This window comes from Macaca nemestrina, chromosome 6 (genome assembly GCF_043159975.1).
Source record: "Macaca nemestrina isolate mMacNem1 chromosome 6, mMacNem.hap1, whole genome shotgun sequence".
Taxonomy (NCBI): Eukaryota; Metazoa; Chordata; class Mammalia; order Primates; family Cercopithecidae; genus Macaca; species Macaca nemestrina.
The window spans coordinates 179,806,560-179,825,573 of record NC_092130.1 but is presented as its reverse complement, the minus strand read 5'-3'; the positions used below and the strand labels follow the sequence as shown (position 1 = coordinate 179,825,573).

At 58.8% G+C, this 19,014-nt stretch overlaps 1 protein-coding gene across 1 annotated transcript in view; it reads right to left on the bottom strand.

Moving 5' to 3' along the window:
- The window catches only part of LOC105464562 (lysophosphatidylcholine acyltransferase 1), a 62,053-nt gene extending 46,907 nt beyond the window's left edge, over nt 1–15,146 (bottom strand). The window contains exon 1 of the mRNA XM_071099119.1: nt 14,895–15,146. Coding sequence (XP_070955220.1) covers nt 14,895–15,029 — 135 coding nt within the window. The 5' untranslated portion in view covers nt 15,030–15,146. The remainder of the gene's footprint in view (nt 1–14,894) is intronic.
- Between the last annotated feature and the right edge of the window lie 3,868 nt (nt 15,147–19,014).

The window sequence follows — 19,014 nt, the reverse complement described above, 5'->3', positions numbered from 1 at the left end:
GGAGCTGGTGAGGCGCACCAGGCGCACTCACACCATCGTGGTGCCCGGCAGGGGAGCTGGTGAGGCGCACCAGGTGCACTCACACCATCGTGGTGCCCGGCAGGGGAGCTGGTGAGGCGCACCAGGCGCAGTGATGCTGCAGCCCCTCCGAACCCGCGTGTTGGGGATGTCACACTGCAGTGCCCCAGTCAGCGAGGGGCTCCAATGCACCTGCAACAAGGCGGGGTGGAGGGGAGGCTGCACGAAGGACGGGGCCCGGAGACTCGAAGGACGCGGGGCTGCATCACCCCGCACAGGCGGCCGCGGCAGATGCTCAGTGCCAGCCACTCCCTAGCTCTACGGTTAGCGCAGTGGAGGCAGCTCACAGGAATCCTCCCTCCTGAAGGTGCATCCCGACACTGCTGCTTTAATTCTGGAGAAAAAATTATCCCGACTCCACAGGATATGTGACAGTGCACTTGCAAATCCACGAAAGTACGTTCACTCCTCCCACGGTGAGAGGGCGAGCGCCAGCACACACGGGCGCCTGCTGTCCAGGGGCTGCTGCCACAGCCACATCCTGGGCCGTCTTTGCTTCTCAGACGCTTTCGATTTGTCCATAGAAACAGAGGGAGACTGTGTTCACAGGGGGAGTGTTCAGTCTACCCCATCTCCGGAGGGCACTGAAAAGCACAGACCCAGAGACGCGGAGGAAAGACGCTCCTCTAGAGTGAAGCAGAAGGGAGGGGAGGCACGGGGATGGGGGCTGCAGGCTGCTCCTGGGAGCCCTACGGGTCAGGGCTGATGCCCTTATCCCACAGCACACGACCTGGGAGTCCAGGTGCTCCACAGCCGGGGAAGGAGGGAGGTGCTCAGTGGGAACTGGAAAGGTGGGCTCTGGGGAAGGTGAAACAAAGATTCTGGTAAAACACCTCGCTGCCAAATTAACCTGCGCTGGGCTGGACAGATGGGGAGCGCCTGCCCTTCCGGGGAGCCCTGGGAGGCACTCCTATGTCCGAGAGGGCTCTGCATCCCCCTCCTTTGAGAAATTCCATCAGCTCAAAAGAGGAGGAGAGCAGGTATGTGGAGGGCGGGCACCAGCCTCCTGTCATGACCTGTCCAGGGCACCACGCTGGTGGTGTCCGGGCTCAGCAGGAGACCGCCTCTTGGGGCGCCTCTCTCTGGTGGGTTTTCCACCGAGAGCCCAGGTACGACCTGTGCCGCTCAGAGCAAGGTGCCTCAGAGGGGCTGGAGGGGAGGGAGGCCCTCGCCGAGGCCGGCAGCAGGCATCCCAGGAGCTGAGCACACGGGCTGGGCAATCGGGAAGGCGGCCCCAGGCTGTAGATTTCATCACTAGTGGCAACAGGGCAGGATGCTACCCAGGGTGCCACGGGGGACAGGTGAGTCGGGGGTCACCTGTGCAACAAGCACCTCGAGCCAGTCGAGGGAGAAGCTCCGAGCCACACAGGGCACCAGGGATGGATCCCGAGGTGGTTGAGTTGGTCAGAAGCAGCACAGGGCTGGTGCCTTGTGCCACTGGGTCAACGTTCAATGGCAACCCAAGTATCTTCGAGGCTCCCAGTCCCAGAGGAACACGCAGAAGTGCGTGACTGGGCAGTGAAGTCACGCATTAAGCGGGGCCTGGGTGGGGAGAGGCACAGCACAGTGAGGGGCTGCCAGACCCAGTGCCCGCTGAGCCGGCCTCCAGAACTAGCAGGTGCCCTGACCTGTGGGCTCCCCCAACCCCTGAGGACACTGCAGGCCAGAGCACAATGCGGCCCAGGGCACAGAGTCATCGTTATCGTGGCCACCCTCAGATGCTGAGGGGATGCACCAGAGGCCCGGAGGCCCCAGCCTGTGCCCCAGTCCAGAAACCCAGAGCAGTGGGTGGCAGCCAGCCAGAGCTCATCATGGACAGTGCCGAACAGAAGGAAAGGCCGGTGAGACCCAAAGACGCGGTTTAAGGAACAATACAACACATTAATAGCCAGCCCCAAAACCAGTTAACTCCACACCCAGAACGGAGTGCACACGACACGCTAGAATTTGCTGAGCGAGACGTAGAGATGGGGAAGGCCAGGCCACACTTCACTTCCTGCACGTCACCCAGAAGGTCACCTCACTTGCCAAGGGAAAGGCAGAGAAAATCCTGCCAGGGGATGCGGCCGTGTGCCCCAGGAGCCTGTCCAACCCCAGAGAGCAAAAACACCCACCCACTGTGGGAGCCTTGTACAAGTGGGGAAGCTGAGGCCAGAGGGGGACAGCAGGGCAGCCTTCCCAGGTGGCCGGCAGGTCAGCACACAAGCCACAGCTGCAGGGTGGCTGGAGTCAGGGGCCGCCCTGGGGGAGGTGGGTAAGTGGCAGGGGATCCACAGGCCCGGGACCCCCTCCGCTCTGTGCACTCTCATGCCCTTGGGCGGTGGCCAATACCATCACATTGATGCCCTCAAGCTGCTACTCAGCCCCCTCCAGTGTGCAGGGCCCGCAGGCAACCTACCATCCCACCAGTCGATGTCCCAAACCCAGCCCTACCCGGGCCCACTCCAGCCTTCCCTTCTCAAGGCACCGCCATTCCTACGGCCCACTTTCTCTCTCACCAACTCCTGTTGGTACCCCCTGCAAAATGAACCCAGCACCCACTCCCTCAGACAGCTTCCTAGCCTTCTGCAACTGGGACCACTAAGGACGGCTGGCTCTCCTGCAGGGGAGAGGGGGCCCAAAGCTTCATCGACCCCTATCCGGCAGGGCAGCTGGAGAACAGTGCAGTCCCACTGGGGAGACCAGGGCTCCTCGGGAAGCGAAGGGAACGGCAGCTTCTGGGGCTGTGCAGTCCTTGAAGGCCACCCCGGGGGCCTGGCCTCAGTCATCTCCAGATCCTCCCAAGAGGCCCTGAGGACAGGGGCACAGGCTTCCCGAAGCAGATTAAAGAGGCGAGAGGCAGAAACTGGAAGACCTCGAGGCTGGTGGGGGTGGGCAGGACCCACTACTCAGGGAGCAATCTTGGTTGCTCTTGTTGTTACTTAGGAATTAATAGAAAGCAAGCTATTTGTAACCTGATTTAGATGAGACACAACGCCCAAAAACCGGGAACGAGCAAAGGACTCTGGGCAGTGTGAGGCCCCACGCAGCCTTCACAGACTTTCAGCAGACCCACCTGGGAGCACTTCAGATCCTAGGGCCACCCCCGACACGGGCAGGAGGAAAAAGGTACGTCTAATTTTACTTTGCTTTCTCCTTTTAGAGAAAGAACAACTTTTGAAAGCACAGCAGTTCTCTGAGGCCTCCCGTCGGACGGAGCTGGCACTTCCACCAGCAACCACCACCAGCCCGCCCTCGGCACCTGAGAGCTGGCGGGAGCTTCAGGAATCACCCACTCCCGTCCAGCACCCACAGACACACCCCGAGCAGGAAACGCCCTCCTCTTCTGTCTCCCCAGTCACCAAAACACCTTTATTCATGTAACGTGCCTTCTGGTCCAAACCAAACGCTGCATTCAAATACGGAATCAGCGGTCACGCCCACAATCAATTCTCATAGTTACGACGCCGAACGCAGACGCGAAACGTGAGAAACTGGCATCGCGAACCACTGCTGTGGGCTCTCTCTCCACAAACAACCGCTCTTAGCTTTGCAGGTACGGCCCACACCCCAGGCGCTGCAGACCCCAGGTGAGACCTGCAGGAGGCGGGAAGGGCTGCCAGGAGCGCAGGCCACATCACGGGGACAGTTTCATCGGGAGGAATATTTGATGTTTAGCGGGTATTCCCGTTTCTGTTTGCGTCATTTGCTCATTTGTATAAATGTATATACATCTTTTGCCAAATTTATGTTGGGTTTCTTTTCTTTTTCTCACCCCTGTGAACACCCATTGTCTCCTTGACCTTAAATTTCGGTGAGGTCGCACTCTGGAGCTTTTCACCCCCACCCCGTGCGACTACAGGAGGATCTGCGCCTCCCCGCAGGAACCCCTCTCCCCCAGAACCCATGCTGACTGCTATTTATAAAGCTGTTTCTTCTTCGCTCTCCCACTCAAATCTAAAATTAAATATAGCTTTTCTAAAACTGAACTATTTTTCCTTTCAAAGCCTCAACCAGCCACACCGCCTCCTGCCGCTGTCATCTCTACTCCACCGTCCTCACCAGAATCCTCGGCACGTCGCCTACCCGAGGCTCTCGCCTGTGAGATGACAGTGTGTTCAGTGATTCCCTCTGAATTTGCAAATCGGTCCTGCAGTCCCACAGCACAGCGGTTCCCCTAGACCACTCTATTTACCATTTTCAACCCACTCCAGTCCATGGGCGTCTTACGAGGATGCTGCAGTGTTGAATGGGATCAAAGCCAGTCTGGTCTTGGTCATGCCCTAAACCATGACACCCTGTGACTGGAGAACCCCCATCAACACCCAACCAGCTCCCCTGCGAGCCAGCTTCCGGGATACAGGGAAGGCCCCGGGACCGCTGGCACCAGCTACGTATGGCCCACGCCTTCACCTGGAATCTTCCTCCCGTCAGGGGGCTCTGCTGTCTGGACTAAGGGCTCCCTGAAGCCCTGGCACACACCCATGATGCCAGCACAGGGCACAGTGCTCACGCCCTGGTGCTGTTGGTAAGTAACTAGTAAAAAGGTGTGTGAAAGAAAACACGTTTACTCATTCTGCAGACACTTCCTGAGCACCTGCGATGTGCACTCTGGACAAACGGTGTCCAGGTACAGGGAGAACGAGACCGACAGAGACCGCAGCACCGCCTGGCTCAGACGGCACACGCAGGCGTCCAGGTGTGGGCCTGTGGGAAAAGGGCGTGGGGTGGGGGTGCAAGCTCAGCTAAGAAATCAGGAGTAGAGAGTACAGAGTCCCATGGAGGAAGGGCCCAGGCAGGGTGGTTATGTGAGCATCACAGCCGATGCCCCAGTTCCTGCTTCAAGATGACCGATGGCAGGCAGGTGCCGGAGCCGCTCCTCTGGTCCCCAGGCTGGCCTCCCGGTCCTGCCCACACGCTCTCCTGGACAGTCCTCATGCCTCCTCACCCGCAAAGCTCTGCACAAATCCCCCTTCCCTGAAGTTTTTGGGACTCCCAGCCAGAGTTCTGTCCCTCTGGTCCCTACATATGAGGTCCCCCATGTCCAACCTGCAGCCCCACACTCTAGAGGTGAGATTCCACCACAATCCAGGCTGCAGGCTGGGAGGCCCTTCCATCGCTGCCTGGTCACCCCGAGGACTCAGCTCCTGCAGGGCCTGGCTCACAGCAGCTGCTCGCAAGAAGAACACAGGAGGAAAGGGAGCAGAAACTCTGAGACGTGTAAGCTTCTGGGCTGCACACGTTCCACTGTGGGAACAGGCTAAGCTCCAAAAGCAGAAACTGGCTGCAGATTCCTATTTGGAGGCTGCAGGGACTCAGTTACACTTGACCTATTTCCACAGGCTCTCACCCGTGGGGCAGGACACCTGTGATTACATTTCCTTGGAAGGCAGCTTTCAAGGTATCAAGCTCCCACGTGCAGAAACGGGCCCTGGAGGCGGGAGCCCCAGGAGCAGTGGAGAAGCTCCAATGAGAACGGGGCCAGAAGGGCAGCCCAAGAGCAGGACCCCCACCACCAGCAGCTGGGGAGAGGCTGGAGATGCCAGGGCCCTCCTGGGAGGTACCAGCTTTGTCCTCGAGGCCAAGGGGAGGAGAAGCACAGGAGATGCTGAGGACAAGGAGCCTGGCACAGGCCAGGCACAGGGAGGGCCCAGCCTCATCTGCCCATTGAGCAATGTCCAAAAACAACAGGGTCAAAATGCCAGCACTGCAGCCACAGCAGCACGAGGGGCCATCGCAGGTGCACGGGTCTCACAGCTTCACAAAGCAGAGCCATGCCAAGCACTCGCTGTGAAAGGCAGCCTATTTCTTAAGTACTGTTCCTTCAACAGGTCATTCCTGAGCCCCAGCCTGTGTCCCAGGACACTGGGGGTCTGCTCCACACTGGGGGACTCAAAGTCCAGACGGGGCCCACAGGTGGTAAGGTGAACCAAAGGCCCACACCCTGACTCCCAAGGTGCACATTTTGCACATTTCAATTCCGAGGTTGGGAAAGGATCTTACAACACGGCCAGGCCGAGGTTTGCAGCAGCATTTCGCTCTGTTGGTATCCGAGGACCTCGGGGGCTGGGGACCATGGGGGTGCTGCAGATAGTGACACATCGTGGGGGGCTCAGGAGAAGCAGGCTCCTGGGACCATTCCAACAAAAAGGTCCACCTGCGTGCTCCGCCAGGACCCCGCCTTCCATGTCCAGCCAAAACAGGACCGTCACACATACCTCAGAACTGCACCTCCCTCAGGGGACCCTTCCCCAAGGCAGCACGCTTCCCATTCAGCCCAGGCCCTGAGACAGACCCTCAGGAGCTGTGGCCCAGGGAAACGCCAATCTCCCCGGATCTCCCGCATGGTCTGAGTAAAAAGAATCCTGAAATTCAAGATCCGAGGCATTTCTAGCTGCTCACATTTGTTTAACAAACATCTCCAGATAGCCCTGATGCTTTCTGCCTGTAATGAGGCCCTCGTGGAGAGCACCTCCCAAGCCCCCTGTGGTGGGAGCCCCACCCCCAACACATCCTGCATCAGGGGATCCTGCTGCAAGAGTCCCCAGTGTGCCTGGCCCATCGTACTCCGAACTGCCCACAGATATGGGGAGCCCCCCCAGCACATCCTGGCCCAAGCCCGCAAAAACTGCAGGAGCCCCCAGCCTGCCCTGTACACCCTGCCCCACACGACCTGCAGATACAGGGACCCCCCAGAACATCTTGGCCCAACCCCCTGGCCTGCCCTGTATACCCTGCCCTGCACTATCTACAGATACTGGGACCCTCCCCCACCTCCCAGTGCCGCCCTCCCAGAACATCCTGGCCCAAGTCCCGCCCCCTTAGCTGCAGGAGCCCCCGGCCTGCCCTGTACACCCTGCTCCACACTACAGGCAGATACAGGGGGCCCCCATGGAACATCCTGGTTTACCCCCACTTCCCCGAGTTGCAGGAGTGCCTCTGTCCCCACAATTCTGGGTCTGTGCCACCATCTCCAGGGAGCCCACCAAGCACATCCTGGCCCTGTCCCCGGCTGTGGGAGACCCTCCACCCAGGACATCCTGCTCCCCCCAGCTGCAGGGAGCCCCTGGCCCACCAGTAATGTCTGTGTGGCAAGGCTGAACCCTGGTGCTGGCCAGCGGGTAGAACGGGAGTGGGCAGGGGAGTAGGCCCTGGCAAGTATGTCCATTCCTCTGAGTGCAGGGAGGGACAGAGGTGACCAGCCTGATGTGCAGCTCTGGACAGAGCGGGAGGGCTGCTGGGGGCCGGAGGCCACTGCCCGGTGGCAGTTGTGGGAGAGGCAGAAATGACCCGGATCGCTCTAAGGTGAGGGAGAGGAGAGCCCACTCTTTACAGAGACCTCCCCACAGGCACGGGCGCCACGTGGTCCAGGGGCCACTGACTGGGCAAAGACAACCTGGCACAGGGACAGGTCGGGTCTAGTCTGGGATGTGCTGAGCTTGGTGGAGGCACGGGACCCATGAGGATGTCACAGTGATGACTCACATAGCACAGAGGTGACCATGACCCTGCCCTGATGGGGGCAATGACTTGCTGCTGCAGAAAGGTGGATCTGACCCCTGCGGGGTAGCCTAGGAGAGCAAAGGGACTCCACCCTAAGGAGCCCAGGCATGCCATGTCCGATCCACGCCTGCCCAGCCTGGTGGCATCCCCGCTGTCTGTGCTTGGACACCAGCCCTCCCCGGCTCCAGGGCCCTGGCCCTCCAGTACCTTGGCCCAGCCTTGGTTCTACCCCAAGGATTTAAAAACATTTAGAACTGGGAGACTGTATTCTTTCCTTCCTTTTTTTTTTTTTTAAAGCTTGTATGTGGCAAATACCTTCTTTTAAGAGGAAATAACTCACTCCTCTGGCTCTAAGAGGGAAGTGTGAAATTCAAGAGTAAAATCAAGGTTTGGAAAACGTTGCTGTCCCCAGGTACCAGCCCCATCCCGGCAGTGCCTCCCCACACAGGGGATGAGGGGACAGGGGACGAGGTTGGAGGGCCACCAACCAAGCAGAGGAAAGACCGCACAGAGGAAAGCTGGGAGCTGACTGTGGTATAAGCTCAAGAATAGCCCTCACCTTTTTTTTTTTTTTTTTTTTTTTTTTGAGACGGAGTCTCGCTTTGTCGCCCAGGCTGGAGTGCAGTGGCCGGATCTCAGCTCACTGCAAGCTCCGCCTCCCGGGTTCACGCCATTCTCCTGCCTCAGCCTCCCGAGTAGCTGGGACTACAGGCGCCCACCACCTCGCCCGGCTAGTTTTTTGTATTTTTAGTAGAGACGGGGTTTCACCATATTAGCCAGGATGGTCTCGATCTCCTGACCTCGTGATCCGCCCGTCTCGGCCTCCCAAAGTGCTGGGATTACAGGCTTGAGCCACCGCGCCCGGCCAGCCCTCACCTTTAACACACTAAGCTCACGCTGCTGGAACACGGCTGAGAAGCCAGGGATGCGCTGGTTTTAATACAACAAGTATCCCTCAGGGTTGCAGAAGGACGTGGGTTTCAGAGGGACAAACACTGATCACATTAGAAAATAGTGTTATTTCCAAACACAAGCCTAGCATCATGCTTTTTTCCCGGGCTCATTTTCAAAATGATTTACACCTAGACTGAAGGTTTACACTGGCAATGCTGGAAACAGTAACTGGGAATGGTAAGCATGCCCCAGCACCCACAGGAGGCCCACAGGACTCGGAGGCGATGGTGGTGGCCCCGGCCATTCTGAGAACCATGGTGCTTTTGTCATGGGCCCCAGCACCCACAGGAGGCCCACAGGACTCGGAGGCGATGGTGGTGGCCCCTGGCCATTCTGAGAACCATGGTACTTTTGTCATGGGCCGCGTGGGGATGAGGGCCCTGGAAACAGGAAGAGGAAGGTCAGAAGGGCTCCTCCTGCGGTCTCTGTGTCAGAGGCAGGGACATGGCTCAGCAAGGCGGGTGACCTCGTGGAAGCCTAGCTTGGACACGCCCAACCAATCATGCCCAAGCAGCACAGCCCAGGGCGCCTTCTTAGACAAGAGCGGTGAGAGGGAGCCACGTTCTCCACTGCCTGGGCCCTCCCAGCACTCGAGGGCGCTCTGCCCGTGCGGGCACAGGAGGCACCGGGCATGGGCCAGACACCCAGCAAGTGTGGTAGTCGAGTCCCACACCCGGTTCCTGCAGCAGGTCTCCTGAGTGGCCACTTTTTCAGGCACAAAATCCTAACATTTTTATACAAGAAACAAATAATTCAACTGCAAAAAAATACCAATGTTAGGAAGAAATGATTTAAATGAAATGGAAGCAAGTCATGATCGCAGCTTGACATTTTCTACAGACTACAGTTCATATAGGAACAGTGGGGACATGTGAAATTCAAGAGTAAAATCAAGGTTTGGAAAAGGCCGCTGTTCCCAGACAGGAGCCTCCACCCCTGCCAGTGCCTCCCCACACAGGGGACGAGGGGACGAGGGGACGAGGTTGGAGGGCTCAAGAGAGCTGCATCCGGAACACTCTGAACACAGTTGTGGGCCGCCTGCCGCCTCTTATTAAAGAAACTGGACATCAGAGAGGAAGCGTTTGCGAAGTTTGGTGACGGCTCACACAGACTAACGCACAAGTGAACCGCGGGGCTGACGGACGCCTCAGGGTTCCCACCCCACTCAGAGCACAGCCCTACAGCCTCTCTCAAGCCTACCCACTCCTGAACCTGGGTCCCACAGGGCGGGGGATGCGCTGTGGCCCCATGCATGGGATGAAGGGCTTGGGCTGGGTGACTGGCTGGACACCTTCCAGAGAAAAGGCAATGCGTGCTTTAAAGCGGGGAAAAAAAAAAACACAGCTGCAAAAAAAGAGAAAAATATAAGACAGAGCTGATGTCTTACCCCAGGTTTTTTGTCCCTGGCATAGTAAAAACTTAAAATGCACCTGCTGCGGCCAGCACCGACCACAGCTGTGAACAGCAAGCAGAGATAGGAGCAGAACCCACGTGGCCCCGTGTTCCAGTGCGAGGAAGGAGCGGGCCCCCAGCGCCGACAATGACAGGGGGCCAGCTCCAGGCAAGAGGCCAGCATCATTGTGAAATGTATAAAAACATGTGCTCCTTTAGAGTTCCGGAGCCACAACCACAGGCAGCAAAGCAGGCGCCCTGGGTGTCATCTCCTGTCTGGGAATGGGAAGGTGCCACCTCACTTGTCTGAGAAGGGAACCGTGCCTGCAGGAAGTGCGCAGAGCAGGGCACATGCGTGGGGGAAGAAAGCACCTCCCATGGCTCACGCCAGCCTCGCGTGGAAGAAAGCACCTCCCGTGGCTCACGCCAGCCTCGCGTGGAAGAAAGCACCTCCCGTGGCTCACGCCAGCCTCGCGTGGAAGAAAGCACCTCCCGTGGCTCACGCCAGCCTAGTGTGGAAGAAAGCACCTCCCGTGGCTCACGCCAGCCTCGCATGGAAGAAAGCACCTCCCGTGGCTCACGCCAGCCTCGTGTGGAAGAAAGCACCTCCCGTGGCTCACGCCAGCCTCGCGTGGAAGAAAGCACCTCCATGTCTCACGCCAGCCTCGCGTCCTGAAACAGATCCAGAAGCTGCAGAGTTTTAAAAGTTGGCACAGATGAGTGCTGACAATATAAAGATAAAGGACTCTTTCTCACGATGAAACAGGAGTGCAAAGACAGGATCCATTTAAGACGAGCTTTGGGCCACGATCATGGGCTTCCGTGTGAAACTGATGGTGCTTTGCTGTCAGCTGTAAAACGAAACTATGTGTGTGCGTTTGTGTGTATGTGGGTATGCTTATGTGGATGTCTGTGTACACTTGCATGTATATGCGTGTGTATGCACTCACATGTATGTGTGTATGCGTGTGTGTACACACATATTCTCATACACATACTCATATTAGAAATCCAAGTTTTAGGACAGAATACTATAAAAAATGAAGAGTAAAGTCTTTTCCAATTTCGAATCCCCTTTCCCATTCTGCAAAGTTAACCACAACTGTTTCATGAGTGCATCATTCAGCAAATTAGACAGGATTACAGGAACGCTCTCGATGACTTTGAGAAAAAAAGCCAGTTTCCTAAGGTCGGGCTCCTTGTGAGGTCAGGGCAGGCATCCACGCTAAGACAGCCCATGCTGCCCTCCCTGCCTGGGAGACGGCATAGCACCTGGGCTTCTGTGTCCTCACCTGTGCTTCCTGGGGCGAAGGATGACACTGACCAGAGGTGAGGATACGGGAAAATGATACATGGGCCTCTACTGGGCCAGAACAGTTGGCACCATCACACCCAGGTCATCAGAAGGCAGCTGGGGGCCATGGGCCTGGCACCGTCTCCAAGGCCTCTGAGGCATCCAGGGAGGGAACAGGCCCTGTCCAGCCCTGGCCTTCTCCACCCTCCCCAAGGGACAGGCACTCTCCTGCACATCCTCCACAGGGTGTGGCTGCCCTGTGCTCCCGCCGGGTACGCTGCCCAGGGCTCCTTGGGCCACCCCACCCCTCCACACCCACTGCCCAGCACTGGAGCTGAGCCAAGAGCTGGTCTTACTGAATCCAGGCAGGCAGCACCCGGGGACCCCATGGGCAGCAGGAGCAGCTCAGAGAAGCTTGAGGAACCTCCATCCCTGTGCATGTGTGCCTGGAGGGCACCACAGGTCAAGAACACACGACAAACACAGCCATCCACATGAGGAACCTGGCAAGGTGTGCGGGCACATGATTTCCTGCTTGGGAGTGGCCACGCTGGACTCAGGAGCGAGGATGAGAGGGCAGAGTCCTGCTCCTGAGTTTGTTTAAAAAAATCACAACTCAGGCATTTGTATAAAAATATGGAGAAAAAGATGGCCCACTTTTGGGTAAATTCCATGCAGGGCCACCAGGCAGGGAGGGGCAAAATCTGTCCCTGGACTCAACCCTCATCATAATCCTCTCTGTGGATTAGCCAGCGTGGGCAGGCGGGCACCCAGCAGCCTCCTCCACTCTGAGACAGCGACGCACGTCCAAGGGCTCTGCCACAAGGTGCACAGGAAGGCGTTATGCTTTCCAGAATGTAAGTTCTTGCCGACTCTGGTTCTGAGCAGCAGAAGACTTCAGAAATGGGGAAAATGCATCAGAACCAGGGTGGGAAATACTCATACCCACAGCCTCCAAGGAAAGTACCGAGAAAACCCTGGGTGATAGACAACCACTCACGACTCCAAAACAATACATGAATGTGTGACTACAAAGAACTTCAGCTGAATTCACCGAGATCCTACAATATACTATTCACTGCTCTCTGCTAAATCTATATCCTTGCTTTAGCCCAGGGATTAAAACATTGCACGCATTACAGACCCTGATGGCTTTGATACCTCTTTTCAGATCTTAATGTGCTGTTTTCTGTCCAAAGAGGTAGTTAAGCTCCTCATTAAATCTGTAGTTAAATGACAGATGGGCTGGCTGGGGAGGTGTCCCTGCATGGTGTTAATCCGAAGCACACAGCAGCCCCTCCCAGGTGGCAAATGCTCACAGGTAAATGCAGGTAGTCACTGGTTTATCTCAACTGGGAACTTAGCTGGGTTCCTGAGGGTTCTTGAGTATGTCAGCCACTACTGGACCCATTTCTTTCTTTGGGGAAGAAGGCTCTCTTGGCTTAAAAGATAGGCTATTTCACTCTGTGGAAACTTCACAAGAATATATTACATAAAAGTAAAAGCTTTGCAAAGCAATACTTGGTGAAAAGCAAAATGTTTCAAGAACATTTACAAACTATACCCTCGAGCCACACATTGCAGACATCCAGCAGAAACAACTGGATGTACAAACACACCCAGTTACTCAGATGGGGCCTCTGAAGTGACAACGAAGCAAAACCCCTTCTTCTCAGAGGCCCCAACACCTAAAGCCAGGATCTCTGCCTGGCTTCGGCTCAAGGGAGAACAGCTGCCCGAAGCCTTCAATCTTGGGACCAGGAGCCTCTCGATGACCCCCTGCCCAAGAGCCACTGGGAGCAGCTTGCACCCTGAGGTCTCGGGGAGGAAAGCAGGCCCAGGGGCTGGGCACTCTGGCTCTGTCCTGACATCTGTACCTACCCATGAGAGTCTCTGCCCTGCTTCTCGCCAGGGCAGTGGGTGCACACTTTTGGACAGAACACACCTCAACCGGGGGGCTGCAACTAGGACAGGGATGACAAAGTCGCTTCTGGGGACCTCCAGGGAGGAGGGGCTTGATGTTTCCCCCAGGGAGTCAGGAGGGAGCAGGAAAGGCAGGAAGAGAGAACATGCCTGATGCAGGCAGAGCTGGGGCAGGAGCAGGGCTGGGAAAGCCCTGGAAACCACAGCAGGGGTTCACATTTCATCGGGGCGTCAGGGCTGAGGGCTTCCGAGCAGCAGAGTGCAGGAGGAAAAAGCCTGCTGGGAGTGATCCAGGTAGAGAGCCTGGTGGCTGGGTGGGGGTGAGGACTGAAGAGGAGGAATGGTTGAGCGGCACAAAATGAGCGACCGTGTCCCAAGCCCTCCTTTGAGGGGCACAGCACACGGCAGCTGACAGCATGTGGCAGAGGGAGGGCCAGGCAGAGCGGTGGCCGAGGGGTCTGCACGGCCCCAGCCCCAGAGTCCAGCTGCGACACACACGGAGCCGGGGGAGCGGGGGGCGGGGGGGAGCGGCAAAGGGCCTGGGAGCCAAGCTGGGGATGACCTCACCCTGTGGGTCACCAGGAGGGGCGGCACCATCGGGCTCTCTTGCTCCCCGTCCCCTTCCATACCCTGAGGACCAGCCGCATCAAGGAGCTTTGACCTAAAGCAGGCGTCCTGGGAAAATAACAACCTCAAACTGGCGTCAGTAACTTTTCACTTTAGTGTTCTTTCAGATAAAGTACTTTATGCATGAACACATGTCCATCTTCCCGGAAACTGTATTCTCACAATTGGAAGTGTGCTCCCTATAAACCGGACAGCCCCATAGGCCCTGAAGCGGTGCTTGCTTGTAGGAATTATTCTGGAGTCAAAAGTAAGGTCCTCTTGAGAATGGATCTCAGGCAACTGCAAACCCAGCTGGTAGCCAGGTAGCGGGAAAAGCCAGGCTAAGCCAGCACATCTCCGGCGCAGTTTCCCGCAGCGAGCGGCCCCCTCCCCACGACGCCCCCGGGTCTCCCCTCACCACTGTCCGATCGCAAGATCTCAGCAAACCGTTCCCTCCCACGTGGCAGCCCAGGCTGCATAAAGTTGATTCTGGTCACAGACCAGCCCCGAGAAAGCATCCCTTACAACAGGAGCGAAGCATGCACCCCAGAAGGCAACGTGCGGCCGTAGAGCAGGGGGACCCGTGCGCCTACAGGGGACCCGCACCGCCTGCGCGCCCCGTCCCGGGCACCACCAGGCCCAGCACACGAGGCTCACCCAGCGCCGCGGTCCCCTCCCGCCCGCGGGCCGCGTCCAGGGAAAGCCGCTCCGGAGTCCCCGGGCTGCGCGCAGGGCCTGCCAGGGCGGGCGGGGCCCGGACCAGGGACGAGCGCGGGGACCGGCGATGCAGGTCCAGGCTCCCGCGGGGGCCGAGGTTGGGATTCTGGGAGGCAGAGAAAGGGTTGCGGGCCCGGTTCAAGGTGCGGGGGCCTGGGGGGAGGAGCAGGACGCGGGGCGGGGATCGGAAGCGGGGACCCCGAGGAAGGCGTTGAGGGACCAGGATGCGCGTGCGGGCGGCGGGAAGCCGGCGCAGGGACCGAGGCATCGGGTGCGGGCAGCGGGGACGCGGGCTGAGGGGCGGCCGCGGGGAGAGAAGGCGCCGCCGCTCGCAGGGCCGCGCCGCGCCCCAGGCCCCCTCCCCGGCCCCTCCTCCGCCGCGCCTCCCTGGTCCCCGCATCCCTGGCGTCCGCGCCGGCTCCTGGGGCCGCGCGCCCGGGGCACCCACCTGGGCCTTCTGCAGGGCGCTGAGGCGCAGCTCGTGCACGAAGGGGTTCCGCCCCGGGGGCGCCAGCAGCCGAGCATCGCCGGCCCCTGCGCTGGAGGCAGGGGCGGCCCGGGGTCTGCATCCCCGCAACCTCATGGCCTCGCCGTCCCGCCGCGAGCGCAGCCGATCTGCCTGGGGCGCCGAGCGGGGCCGCGGCTGGCTGGGCGCGGGTCTCTGGGCGCGAGCCGAGGATGCGCGGCGGCTAAAGCGGGCCGGGCGCGCAGGCGCGGGAGGTGACGTGGGCGGGGCGGGGGCGCCGGCCGGGGCGGGGCCGGGGCGGGGCGTTCCTGGAAGCCTCGCCTCCCGCCGGCCGGCAGGGGCGGCACCAGCGTGAGTTTAGCGCACGGGAGGCTCCTCTGGGGTCGGTGGGAGGCCTGGGCCGTGGGAGGCCGCGGGCGCCTCCTGCAGCCACTGGAGCACAGGGATCCCCGGCGGGGTCTGCGCCGGGAGAAAGGGAGGTCTTCGGGGCCCGCGAGGCTGCCACGTCGTCCCCTTCCGCCGCTCGGCCCGCCTGCTCGCGGGGACGGAGGAAGGGGCGGGCACGCGTCCAGCTTGCGCGCAAGGCGGGCCAGGCCCTGGGTGCCGAGCCCCGGGCTGTTCCGGCCAAGGCCCCGCCATTCTTCTTATTCGTCGTGCTCCTAGCTCGCACCGGCGACCCTGGAAGCTGCCCCGGGCTGAGGGAGGTTCTTCCAGCCGCGCCTCAGCCCTGGCGACTCCCGCCTGGGGGCCACTCGACCTTAGGACCCCTCAGAACTGAGGAACCCCCAGACCTCAGGACCCCTCAGATCTCAGGACCCCTCAGGCCTCAGGACCCCTCCGACCTCAGGACCTCCCAGGCCTCAGGCCCCGCAGGGATGGCCCAGGCAGGAGGTGCACACAGGGGCCCTGACTGTCCGTGCTGGTTCTGCGGGGACTGCGATGGGATCCCAGCCCTTTCCACCCATAGCTCCTCTGGCGCGGGCATTGCCTCTGGTGGTCGGGAGCCTTGTGAGGAGCCCCAGGGTGGGGCCCATAGTTAGCCAGGGCGAGAGTGGGATGGGCTCCTGCCTCCGGGTGAACACGCATGGATTTAAGAACCCACGCAGGCGTTCGGTCACAGTGCTCACGGCTTCCTCACCCCGGCTGGCACTGTTGGTTCCTGCACGGCCACTGGACCTCACCCAGACAGAGCCGGTTTGGGTCACCTGGCCAAACCCCAAGGGTCCTGGCTCCTGGGGATGTCACTGCTGTGCAGGCCTCAGCGGGGCCCCATCCTCAGCAGATGCCAGGGAGTGCCCCGATCCCTCCGATGACCCTGCCTGCGCCCTTGTGGACCTCATAGTGCAGTGGGCAGGCAGAGACCCTTCTGTGTCTGAGACCTGGGTGAGGGCCAGGGGTCTGTGCCATCCACGTAACATGCAGAGAGAAGGCCCTGGCAGGCCAGACCCGCTGCATGGCCTTGTTCCTGCCCCGTAAGAGTCCCAGCCTATGCCTAGCAGCAGCACCTGTCCCAAGTGCCACACCCACAGAGATGGGGTGAGCTCTGTGGCCCTGCCACCAGCGTTGCACCCACCTCCTGGGCTTTTAGTGGCCACTTGCTCTGATCCCCAAAACCAGAACCCGGCACCCAAGGCCACGCAAGGCTCCTCACAGAACTGATCATCAAGAAAGCCCAGGACACAAAGCCTGCCAGCCACAGGGCAGCACCTGCACCCCAGCGATCCAGACGGCCCCACATGCTGCCTGAGTGCTCTGGAGAGGAGGGGCCCTAGGGTGTCCCAGTCCTGGGATGAGAGCAGCCTCAGGACCAGGCTTGGAGAGCCATGAAAGTGGGGTCCTTCCAGAAGCACAGGCCAGAAAGTGGTGTGTGGTGGAGGGGAAGCCTGCTGGAGATGGTGCGGAGCCAGATTCAATGGGGAGAGCTGCCAGAGAGTCATGGCTGTGTCCCCAGAAGAAGCACAAGTCCTAACCCACAGCACCTGTGGCCTCGACCTTATTTGGAAAGAGAGTCTTTGCACATGATCAGGTTAAGAGGAAGTCATTAGGGTGGGCCCTAGTCTGAAATGGCTTGTGTCCCTATGAAGAGGGAGATTCGGACTCAGAGACAGACACAGAGAGAGCTCCACGGGAAGGCCAGGGTTCTGCTGCTACAGGCAAGCAGCTCCCAGGAGCTGGACAGCCCTGGAGCAGGTCCTCTCTAGTGTCCTTAGATGGAGCCTGGCCGTGGGGCACCATGATCGCAGGCTTCTGACCTCCAGACTGGGAGAGAATAAATTTTTTCTGCTTTAACCTGCAGAGTGCAAAGTGAGTCGGACCCCAGGGAAGGAGGTGGGGAGACTGGGGGAAGAACCTCATACTGCCCCACAATCTAAGCAGGGTCGGCAGGCTGTCCTTGAGCCAAGGTCAGTGGAAAGAGGAGTCCCTCTCCCAGCAGAGGTCTTTGGTGGAGCCGCTATGGGTAGCGTGGCCTTGGTGTAGAAGCTTAGTGGATCCTTGGGTCACTGAGGCACCATTTGGAGGAGGCCCAGAGGCCCAGCTCTGGGGTCAGTACACAAGAGGGCACAGCTGGGAGGGTGGGTGAGACAGGGCCAAGGGCAGAGCAGAGCAGGGGGCAGGACTGGGGCACACTCTTCCTCATCAAGCAGAACCCAAGGAGGCCCCAGAGAGCAGCCAAGGAGCAGAGGCCCCCAGAAGGGCTGAGTCCACAGAACTGCCCCTTCCAGGAGGACTGGCCAGGAGAGACCTGGGAAGGCCAGCCAGTGGTAGTAGCAAGCAGTGGAGACCACCACCTTGCAGGGTGCTGTGGAGTGGACAGGAGTTACAGAGCTTCTTTCCCAGCTACTCGAGAAAGGAGGAAGCATGAAGGGCAGGAGGAGGAAGGTGGAGGCTTGGCGGGAGGCTGGGATCCAGGGCAGCAGCTCAAGGAAGGGGCCCAGGACATGTTCCTGGGTGGGAGGCAACAGGCCAGCCTCACAGGAGATGTTGAAAACCCCTATGAGAGGGGGTGTGATGGGCCCATCTCAGTCAGGAAGGAGCCAGCGCTCAGGGGAAGGAAGGGCCTGGGGTCTGGAGTGGGGACTTCTTTGCTGCTGCAGCTGGAAAGGGGTGGGATGGTCCACAGGGTATGTGCCCAGGGGGTGGGGAGCTGGGGCACTCTTGTGTGCAGGAGTCAGTTTTCTCCTGGGGACTGTGAGGGGTGGAGAGGCGGGCCTGATTATGGGGAAATCAGTGCAAGCCTGGAGGAGCAGCAAGGAAATTCCTCAGCCCACACCGGTCCTTCACACTTAGGCTTTGGTTCTTCTGTGTAATGGAATGTTCTTAAGACCTGGAGGGTTCTGGAAGCTTGATTAAGAGAAGCTCGTCTTGGGCAGGGAGGTATAAGCAGTTTTCTCACTGTAGCAGGGGAAAAATGAGTTTATCGTCAGGACTTAGTTTTGGGAAAACTACCCTAAGGGTCCTTTAACTACAAAGGAGTCCCCACTGTGGTTCCCAGGAACCTCCTGGAAGCCCCCTAGAGCTCCCTGGGGCTGGTAACCACACCCTGAGGCTTCTGGCTCTGGTTTTGTTTCTGTTTTAAGAGTGTAGATTCACGGAGAGGTGTTTCCTACACTCCAAGTGCATTGAGAACATGAGGTACCTGCTTGTTCTGGTGAGGCTGGGTATTTTTGTGTTGTTGGTTTAATTTTTGAATTTTAGAGTTATCTCTAGGACAGAAAGAGATGTTCTCCTTCATTTTCTACTAACATCTTTTTTCAGTTCTGCCTTTCATGGTTGTATTTTAATCCATTTGAAGGTTTTTTTTCTCTGCATGGAGACCCGATATTCTCAACACCAGGTATCAATCACGGACTGCCTCTTGTGGGTCCACTTCCAGCATGAACAGAAGGGTTCCTGAGGCTCCTTCTGGCTGCCCCATCTCACCCACCGGTCTGTGTACTCATTTACTCCCGTGGTGGCATCTGGCTGCTTCAGTGACTACACCTTTCAACCGTGTGCAGAGGGGGTTCCTTCCTGTTGGCGCTTCTTCCCAAGAATTGTAGTAGGAATTCAGGGAATTTTATTTTTCCATCCAAATTTTGGAAGCAGTTGTCCCCATTGCTAA